At 47.9% G+C, this 11,096-nt stretch overlaps 1 protein-coding gene across 1 annotated transcript; it reads right to left on the bottom strand.

Annotated features, from left to right (window-relative positions):
* Positions 1 to 764: 764 nt before the first annotated feature.
* LOC124116002 (sialidase-like) lies at positions 765 to 7,529 on the bottom strand. Its single transcript, XM_048389782.1, has 2 exons — positions 7,500 to 7,529; positions 765 to 2,510 (listed from the first exon to the last, which is right to left on the bottom strand). The coding sequence occupies exons 1-2, from the start codon at positions 7,527 to 7,529 to the stop codon at positions 765 to 767; spliced, it is 1,776 nt and encodes a 591-aa protein (XP_048245739.1).
* Between the last annotated feature and the right edge of the window lie 3,567 nt (positions 7,530 to 11,096).

Raw genomic sequence — 11,096 nt, 5'->3', positions numbered from 1 at the left:
CGGCCGGTGGTTGGGGTAAGGGGCGGTGGCTGGTGGATGTTGTCAGTGGGTGGGGTCGGTGGGTGCGGCCGCTGGGTGGGGTCAGTGGGTGCGGCCGGTGGTTGGGGTCAGTGGCGGTGGCTGGTGGATGTTGTCAGTGGGTGGGGTCGGTGGGTGCGGCCGCTGGGTGGGGTCAGTGGGTGCGGCCGGTGGTTGGGGTCAGTGGCGGTGGCTGGTGGATGTTGTCAGTGGGTGGGGTCGGTGGGTGCGGCCGCTGGGTGGGGTCAGTGGGTGCGGCCGGTGGTTGGGGTAAGGGGCGGTGGCTGGTGGATGTTGTCAGTGGGTTGGGTCGGTGGGTGCGGCCGCTGGGTGGGGTCAGTGGGTGCGGCCGGTGGTTGTCAGTGTGTGGGGACGGTGAGTGTTGTCTGTGGGTGCGGTTGGTGAGAGTTGTCGGTGGGTGGAGCGTGGGTCGGTGGGTGTGGCAGCTGTTTGGTGTCAGTGGGTGGAGTCGGTGGGTGGGGTTGGTTGGTGGGGTCGGTGTTGTGTGTCGGTGGGAGTGGCAGGTATTTATTGTTGGTGTGTGGAGTCAAAGGCAGTGGCCGGCCTTGTGCGTCGGTGGGTTGAGTCGGTGGATGGAGTCGGGGGCTGGTGTCGGTCTTGTGTGTCGGTCGGTGGGTGTGGCAGCTGTTTGGTGTCAGTGGGTGGAGTCGGTGGGTGGGGTTGGTTGGTGGGGTCGGTGTTGTGTGTCGGTGGGAGTGGCAGGTATTTATTGTTGGTGTGTGGAGTCAAAGGCAGTGGCCGGCCTTGTGCGTCGGTGGGTTGAGTCGGTGGATGGAGTCGGGGGCTGGTGTCGGTCTTGTGTGTCGGTCGGTGGGTTGAGTCGGTGGGTTGAGTCGGTGGATGGAGTCGGGGGCTGGTGTCGGTCTTGTGTGTCGGTCGGTGGGTTGAGTCGGTGGGTTGAGTCGGTGGATGGAGTCGGGGGCTGGTGTCGGTCTTGTGTGTCGGTCGGTGGGTTGAGTCGGTGGGTTGAGTCGGTGGATGGAGTCGGGGGCTGGTGTCGGTCTTGTGTGTCGGTCTTGTGTGTCGGTCGGTGGGTTGAGTCGGTGGGTTGAGTCGGTGGATGGAGTCGGGGGCTGGTGTCGGTCTTGTGTGTCGGTCTTGTGTGTCGGTCTTGTGTGTCGGTCGGTGGGTTGAGTCGGTGAGTTGAGTCGGTGGATGGAGTCGGGGGCTGGTGTCGGTCTTGTGTGTCGGTCGGTGGGTTGAGTCGGTGGGTTGAGTCGGTGGATGGAGTCGGGGGCTGGTGTCGGTCTTGTGTGTCGGTCTTGTGTGTCGGTCGGTGGGTTGAGTCGGTGGGTTGAGTCGGTGGATGGAGTCGGGGGCTGGTGTCGGTCTTGTGTGTCGGTCGGTGGGTTGAGTCGGTGGGTTGAGTCGGTGGATGGAGTCGGGGGCTGGTGTCGGTCTTGTGTGTCGGTCGGTGGGTTGAGTCGGTGGGTTGAGTCGGTGGATGGAGTCGGGGGCTGGTGTCGGTCTTGTGTGTCGGTCGGTGGGTTGAGTCGGTGGGTTGAGTCGGTGGATGGAGTCGGGGGCTGGTGTCGGTCTTGTGTGTCGGTCTTGTGTGTCGGTCGGTGGGTTGAGTCGGTGGGTTGAGTCGGTGGATGGAGTCGGGGGCTGGTGTCGGTCTTGTGTGTCGGTCTTGTGTGTCGGTCTTGTGTGTCGGTCTTGTGTGTCGGTGGGTTGAGTCGGTGAGTTGAGTCGGTGGATGGAGTCGGGGGCTGGTGTCGGTCTTGTGTGTCGGTCTTGTGTGTCGGTCTTGTGTGTCGGTCTTGTGTGTCGGTCTTGTGTGTCGGTCTTGTGCGTCGGTGGGTTGAGTCGGTGGATGGAGTCGGGGGCTGGTGTCGGTCTTGTGTGTCGGTCGGTGGGTTGAGTCGGTGGATGGAGTCGGGGGCTGGTGTCGGTCTTGTGTGTCGGTCGGTGGGTTGAGTCGGTGGATGGAGTCGGGGGCTGGTGTCGGTCTTGTGTGTCGGTCTTGTGTGTCGGTCTTGTGTGTCGGTCTTGTGTGTCGGTCTTGTGTGTCGGTCTTGTGCGTCGGTGGGTTGAGTCGGTGGATGGAGTCGGGGGCTGGTGTCGGTCTTGTGTGTCGGTCGGTGGGTTGAGTTGGTGGATGGAGTCGGGGGCTGGTGTCGGTCTTGTGTGTCGGTCTTGTGTGTCGGTCGGTGGGTGGAGTCGGTGGATGGAGTCGGGGGCTGGTGTCGGTCTTGTGTGTCGGTCTTGTGTGTCGGTCGGTGGGTTGAGTCGGTGGATGGAGTCGGGGGCTGGTGTCGGTCTTGTGTGTCGGTCTTGTGTGTCGGTCTTGTGTGTCGGTCTTGTGTGTCGGTCTTGTGTGTCGGTCTTGTGTGTCGGTCGGTGGGTGTGGCAGGTGTTTGTTGTCCGTGGCTACAGTCGGGGGCTGGGGTTGATTGGAAGGGTCGGTGTTGTGTGTCGATGGGTGGGATGAAGTGGGGGGTTTGTTTTTCCGGATAAGTACTGTGAAACTTTAGGCGAGGATGAATGGCGGGATATTTGATAGGAGGCACAGTGGGCGTGTATGAACATGATTGTGTTCCAGAGTGAAAATGACCGTTTCCATCAGACGTTGTCTAATGCGTGGGTTTAACGCCGCTTTAAACAGTATTTTAAAAAATACATTAAAGTCCCAAATAATTGAAGACGAGTAATTTGGAGCACAGGTTCTCACAACGGTAGATATGGTGTCCGAACCCGCCTTTGAATCCGAGATCAGAGCACAGAGAATTAACATGGGTTCGCAAGCCTCTTCAGACACAGATTGTGAACTTGGAACCTGGTCTGTCACTGAATTCCACTGTGAAACACAGATGGTGAACTTGTTCTGCCTCCCAGTAATCCCCAAACATAAAGACACACACGCGCACAATACTCCCAAACCACCCTCATCCACACACCACACCCTACACAACCGATACACACACCCATACACTTAACACCCACACACTACACACCCACGCGCCACCCACGTACACAAACTACCCACATCCACACACCACACCCTACACAACCGATACACACACCCATACACTTAACACCCACACACTACACACCCACGCGCCACCCACGTACACACACTACCCACATCAGCCCACCACACATCCACACTCAAAACACACTCCACACACACACACCGCCCACATACACATACCACACATCCACACTCTACACACACTTCACACCCAAACACCGCCCACCACACATCTACACTCTACACACACATCACACCCAAACACCGCCCACCACACATCTACACATCCACACTCTACAAACACTTCACACCCAAACACCGCCCACCACACATCTACACTCAAAACACACTTCACACCCAAACACCGCCCACCACACATCCACACTCAAAACACACTTCACACCCAAACACCGCCCACCACACCTCTACACTCTACACACACTTCACACCCAAACACCGCCCACCACACATCCACACTCAAAACACACTTCACACCCAAACACCGCCCACCACACATCTACACTCTACACACACTTCACACCCAAACACCGACCACCACACATCCACACATCCACACTCTACACACACCCATACACCCCCGCACTCTACACACACCCACACCCACACCCACACACTACCGACCACACACATTCACACACCACACATCCACACTCTATATAAACACACCAATAGACCCCCATTCTCTGCACACACACTATAAACACATACACACACGCCCTACATCCCCCTCGACAGACACACGCCCATAGACCCCGCACCAACCAACACACACTCTCACCCTACACACACACATATATACTAAACACCGACACCCAATACACACACACACACACACACACACACACACACACACACACACACACACACACACACACACACACACACACACACACACACACACACACACACACACACACACACACACACACACACACACACACACACACACACACACACACACACCACCGCTATCCCTTCTTGTCTTATCCTTAATGCACACCGTTGGTCGACACTATGTCTGTAACGCACATCGACAATGTTTATCATAACAATACCAGTTGTCAGACATTAACAGCCCGCCAGGCAACAAAACGACCTGTCTGCAGAAACACAGGTCTGGTCTAACGTTATAACTGGGGCGACTTGAATGTTACTGACTGCCACAGTGATGTTTGATGTCTACTCAAGGTGCATGGTAACCTATATGCGACTCTATCATAAAGCTCAACCTTGATCCCGAGTCTACCTCTACCTAATGAACAATGCATACTGGGTATATAATACATGTTATTATATTTCACGATATAAGCGCATAAGTGTACGTTTATCCAACTGACACGCATGTATAGGGCATATAATAAACTGACGGCCAGAAGACACTTTACCAATTTACAAATGAATTTGCAAATAATTTAAAACATAAATTTAAAATTTCAATGCAAAACACATCGTCCAAACACAACAACGATCTATACAGATAGTGATACACGTCCACGGCACGTTTTGTTTGTAGAAAATGCTAAAAGGTGAGAAAAAAAAAGTGCCGATTAGACAGTCGGATTTACACGTGCAACAATGGTTTATAAATAATACGGTCGGCATGTCAGACATTCACACTGATAAACAGAAACAAAAACACAGAAATGCCACGACTGATACCCGAACAATGCGAGCGGACCCAGGATATGATACAGATGGTAGCCAGCCATGCCCAGATGGCTAGAACTCTCGTTGCTCCCGTGTTGTTGTAACGAATCTGATGCAACGTTACAGACAGACCGGACAGGCATCCGACGGGCCAAGAAAAGGCAGACCCAGGGTAACTACACCAAATGAAGACCGGTACTTGCGTACTTTGCATCTCCGGAATCGATTTCTGACAGTGATGTCATCAGCGACGAATGCCTTAGGGCTTATTGTTAACGAATCTGATGCAACGTTACAGACAGACCGGACAGGCATCAGACAGGCCAAGAAAAGGCAGACCCAGGGTAACTACACCAAATGAAGACCGGTACTTGCGTACTTTGCATCTCCGGAATCGAATTCTAACAGTGATGTCATCAGCGACGAATGCCTTAGGGCTTATGGTTGGTTAACAGACAGTGGCCAGGTGACTCAGGGCTCAAGGAATTAGGGCGGGCATACCTTACAGAGGACAGTTATTAACAGCGCAACATCGTCGTCAGAGATTGAGATGGGCCCGGATTGTACTTCGTTGGCAGCGACGTGACTGGCAGAGGGTCGTCTTCACTGATAAAAGCCGGTTCTGTCTGTTCAGAGCTGATGGAAGGCAGCGTTTTCACGAACGAACGACGACATGTTAGGTTCCGGAGATCGTACCGTATGGTGGAGTAGATGTTATGGTGTAGGGAGGAATCTGTGGACAGGGGAGAAAACCACTGGACCTTGTTGTCCGCTAAGGAGCTCAATACTCAAGCCTGTGGCTGGCATGATGAAGTCACACTTGATTCATTTTAAAGAGAGCTATATCTGTTTGTCACGCGTACTACAGGTTCGTTATGAAGATAATTAACATTAAGTTCTTCGTGCTTGACACAGTCCCTCGGACCACCCGATTATGTTTCTAGGTTTGTCAGCACCATACCCGTGCTCGTGGGTTTCACCGAAGTGGTAAACGTCTGAGACCTGCATCACTTCGGGCCTTCCTCCCACATTAAGCTGACACGCCGTGATATAACTGGAATAATGTTAAAAGCGGCGTTAAACCCAACTCACTCACTTACTCACTCATGCTTGACACAACGCGACTTCTCTCTCAAATTTCCCCTCGGCGATTCAGGACATAGGTCCCCAAACAAACTGTGCTGGCCGTCAGAGGGGACTATCTGTATCGGGTGGTCAGACTCAGTGACTTGGTTGATTGCGTGCCATCGTACCCCCACGGCTTGGGTCGTTGCTGATAATATCAATCACTGCATTGTCCGGTCTACATTCGATTCTGTACAGACCACCGTTATATAGCGGAAATATTGGAGTTAAACAACAAAGAAGCCTTTTTCGTAAAATGGATTGGTTTATGTAAATTTCATTCAACTTGGTTTGGTATTGAGAGGGTTAACGTTTCGGGTACAAATGAGTTGAAGTATCTTACGTATGGAGAAATGCATCTGGTCGTGGTCTTTATGTCCTCAAGTTCAACGCTGTATATTTTCAAGGCGTGTGTTTCACTGTGTACACAGTGGTAGGGGTTGCTTGTCAAACAACCCAATGTCACAATCCAAGCTTGGGTGGTTCCGCCGATTTTTTTTGTAGAATACTATATGAAAATATATCTCTGGTGAAATATGAACTTATTTGTTCCCGTTCAATATGTCATCTTTACGAAAGAGCCGAAAAAAAGGTTTCATTCCAAGGGAATCGAGAGAAACGTATGAGGTTGTTTTCATGTTGGCCCCTTTGAATTGAGGGTTAACATCACGATTAATTAGCGGCAAGGTGTACAGCAAAATGGAACCCATAGTCTGTCCTGATAGAAGCAGTTGAAGTAGAGGAGACATTAGAGAGAAGTGAGGTCAGGTGAGGTGAGGTGAAATGGGGTTTAACGTCGCGTCCAAGAATATTACACTTATACAGCGACGTGCATGCACGTGTGTGTGGCTGCTTGTACTAGTCCGGACTGAAGCCGATTTATAGTGCTAGCCCACTGAGATACCATGCCGCAGTTTAACATGAATACCCTACTCAGACACAGTATACTGACTCCGACCCGACCAGTCCTTGTTTTAGCCCCTTAATGCCGAGCGCCAGACGGGGTAACAACAAGTACCATCTTTTAACGTCTTTTGGTATGACCCCCGGACCTTCCGCTCTCCGGGCGGACGCTCTACCTCTAGACCAGGTCTCAGACGTTTACCACTTCGGTGAAACCAACGATCACGGGTATGGTGCTGACAAACCTAGAAACATAATCGGGTCGAACCGGGATTCGAACCCACAATCATAGGTTTCTGGCGTGCCCAAGGGACGCAACTCTGTACAGCGAATCGCGGCGCCTTAGACGACTGGGCCACTCCTCAGTAGTAGTAGTGGTAGTATTAGTAGTTGTAGTAATAGTGGTGGTAGCACGAGTATTAGTAGTTGAAACATCAGCATTAGTAGAGGCACCAGTAGCCCTAGCAGTAGCAGCTGTTGTAGTTCTTGTTAAATGAGCAATGTTATATTTGGCCAATGGAAGCGGTTTGTGGAAATGATTGTAGAAGAAGAGCAGCAATTGCCGCAGTGCCAGGAACAGTCTCTATCGTGAACTGTGAGAAACTGAACTTTCGACGCTGTCCAGCTTGGTTGACGTGTCACAAGGCTTGTTAAACCACAGGTACATGTAGTACATCCGCGGTTTAACCGACGTTTAGATTCGGGTGTAAATGCTGCTGCAGTGTCATATACATTCTTATGACTCAAGCAGCCAAGGGTGATAGCCCTTCCCAGTTCCTCCGCCACCTACTGGGAAGATTTGAGATGCGAAGGCCGCCATCGTTTACCGTGCCAATCAGTTCACGTTAAAATGGCCGATCTTGTCAGAAACGTCAGGATGTCCCCGTCAGGCCTTGCGGAGGGTGCTCGTGGCTCACCAAGCGACCATAATTGTTTTAATGAAAATAGGTTCATAATTGAAAAAATACTTGTGGATTAAATTCAACCAACTGAAGAGAATAGCATGCCGTTTATTTGTATTTAACCGATTGTGTGCAACTTGTAGGAATATTAAACCTGTTCCTGCAGTGAGTTGGTGTGGTGACAGCCGCCTTTAAAACAGTTTGGTCATACCACGACAGAAAGAACGGGATTCAGAAATAGCACCCATCTGGGGAATCAATAGCACTTACAAGTGGACGTACTACATCACTTACAAATGGACGAACAACAGCACTTACAAATGGACGTACAACAAAACTTACGTATGGACGTACAATAGCACTTACATATGGATGTACCATTGCACGTAAAATTGAACGAACAACAACACTTACAAATGGACGTGTAATAGCACTTACAAGTGGACGTACAACAGCACTTACTAATGGACGTACAATAGCACTTACACACGGACGTACAACAACACTTACTTATGGACGTACGTTAGCACTTACATATGGATGTACCATTGCACTTAAAATTGAACGAACAACAACACTTACACATGAACGTACAACAGCACTTACAAATGGACGTACAATAGCACTAACGTACACATGAATGTACAACAGCACTTACACACGGACGTACAATAGCACATAAAAATGTTCTGCAACAACACTTACAAATAGACGTACAACATCACTTACAAATGGCCTACAACAACACTTACAAATGGACGTACAACATCACTTACAAATGGCCTACAACAACACTTACAAATGGCCTACAACATCACTTACAAATGGCCTACAACAACACTTACAAATGGCCTACAACAACACTTACAAATGGCCTACAACACTTACAAATGGCCTACAACAACACTTACAAATGGCCTACAACAACACTTACAAATGGCCTACAACAACACTTACAAATGGCCTACAACAACACTTACAAATGGCCTACAACAACACTTACAAATGGCCTACAACATCACTTACAAATGGCCTACAACAACACTTACAAATGGCCTACAACATCACTTACAAATGGCCTACAATATCACTTACAAATGGCCTACAACAACACTTACAAATGGCCTACAACATCACTTACAAATGGCCTACAACAACACTTACAAATGGCCTACAACAACACTTACAAATGGCCTACAACATCACTTACAAATGGCCTACAACATCACTTACAAATGGCCTACAACATCACTTACAAATGGCCTACAACAACACTTACAAATGGCCTACAACATCACTTACCAATGGCCTACAACATCACTTACCAATGGCCTACAACATCACTTAAAAATGGCCTACAACATCACTTACCAATGACCTACAACATCACTTACCAATGGCCTACAACATCACTTACCAATGGCCTACAACAACACTTACAAATGGACGTACAACATCACTTACCAATGGCCTACAACATCACTTACAAATGGCTACAACAACACTTACAAATGGCCTACAACATCACTTACCAATGGCCTACAACAACACTTACAAATGGCCTACAACATCACTTACCAATGGCCTACAACAACACTTACAAATGGCCTACAACATCACTTACCAATGGCCTACAACATCACTTAACAATGGCCTACAACAGTGGCATCAAACGGACCAGATGGCCTAACCGCACAAAAAAACCACATTAGTGATGCCAGTTGTAATACATTGTATATTAATATTGTAAGTTTTGATACAACATTAATGTTAATATCAATATTACTTATTCGAGGGTTGTGGAGTGTTTCGACCTTTAGTAATTTTTAAGATGTGTCTTTATTGAAGAGAAAAATTTCGTAAAGTAATTCTCCTGGAAAACCTTCTCAGTTATACCTACAGCCCTGACAGGTGGGAAGGGGTTAACGTTGACGCAGAATACCAATGTTGCTTTTCTGCCTCAAAATATCTTCATATTTTAACCCTTTGACCCACCAACGAGACGAAACCGGCACCTTTTGTCCCTTCACCCGCGGAATTGGCGTGGATCATCTTATTTTCTAAAGCCTATTCGCGTTTACTCCAAATGAAAACGTGAAATTCAGCCACAACAGTTAACCTCTGACCTGGTACATCTGCCGCACGCAACCCTGTTTAGAAATCATTGTATTCTAACATTTATTCTCACCGTCAGCCCATTTGCTATTGAATGAAGTAAATACACTGCTCTCCACCACTGACTTAATGCAAACACGAAATATACTCATCATTGAAACCCGTATAGCTCTGATCAACAAGGAGTAGATGGAATCCTCTTTCGTACCAATGGAGCCATTCCGGGTTTTGTATATAACACAAAAATATGAAAACGAAAAGAAAGATGCGTATTTCCATAGCCAAGGACATCGCGTGCAGGGCGCTTAGACTTTTTTCTACGAAGTAAAAATATCCCATCATTCATGACCTTTGACCCCGAACGGGAATGACTTGACAAGTATGTAAGATGTGAATGGTATTGACACAAGCGCGGGGAGTTTGGGCCCTCAGGGTTCTGCCAGCGATTCAAGTGCACACAGTATATATGAATGTCGAAAATACTTCACCTTATTGAAATATTTATGATTAATGTAAACTGATGCGAACTATTAAAGGGAACGACGATTGTATTAGGGAGATGATTGAATCATTGTAGGACCGCAAGTATATCGAATATAATAAAGTCAACAGTAGTGACAAATAACCACACTTTTCCGTGGTGTTATTTAATATTTAAATTTGTGAATTTACAAAGGATGTCGTGTGTTTGATTCTGTGTCAGTGCAAACATTAAATACGACTTGATAAAATAATATTTAGATAAATAGATAGGCAAATACCATTAAATGAAGAAAATAACGTGACTCCTCTTATGTCGGTAGCCGGCTGTCGGCTGTCAGAAGGCGAAATGAAATTCAGCTTGGATCAAGGGTGTTTATCGAAGTGCCTGTGACTGGCTGGTGTTTTAGTCAGCTGTTTGAAAGGAATGCACCGTCGTCCAGATTGACAAGGTTTCAGAAATAAAAGGGACGTTTTAACATTTATTCACTAGTTTTTATCAATAATTCATTTAGTGATATCACAAAATTAAAAATACTTCAGAAAAACTATCACAAATTCGATTTCATAACATCATAAAATAATGACTGGTATGACAAATTCGATTTTGACTGAGTGACTTTGGTTTTACGCCGCTTTAGCAATATTCCAGCAATATCACGGCATGACGAGCGAACGCTTTAACCACTAGGCTACCCGACCGCCCCCAATTCGATTTTGAAGTATCAATAGATGAATTTATTATATCTTACAGTGCATTTTGTGATAGCTTGAAATGTATTTTATGATTCATGGTGGAAGTTGGAAGAATATAGTTATACAGTGTGAGTGTGAGTCTTTCACAAACATGTCAATCATTATCTTGTTTGTCAATCATTATCGTTTGCAAA

This window comes from Haliotis rufescens, unplaced genomic scaffold (genome assembly GCF_023055435.1).
Source record: "Haliotis rufescens isolate VD_foot unplaced genomic scaffold, xgHalRufe1.0.p SCAF_8, whole genome shotgun sequence".
Taxonomy (NCBI): domain Eukaryota; kingdom Metazoa; phylum Mollusca; class Gastropoda; order Lepetellida; family Haliotidae; genus Haliotis; species Haliotis rufescens.
This window is presented reverse-complemented; position numbering and strand designations above follow the sequence as displayed.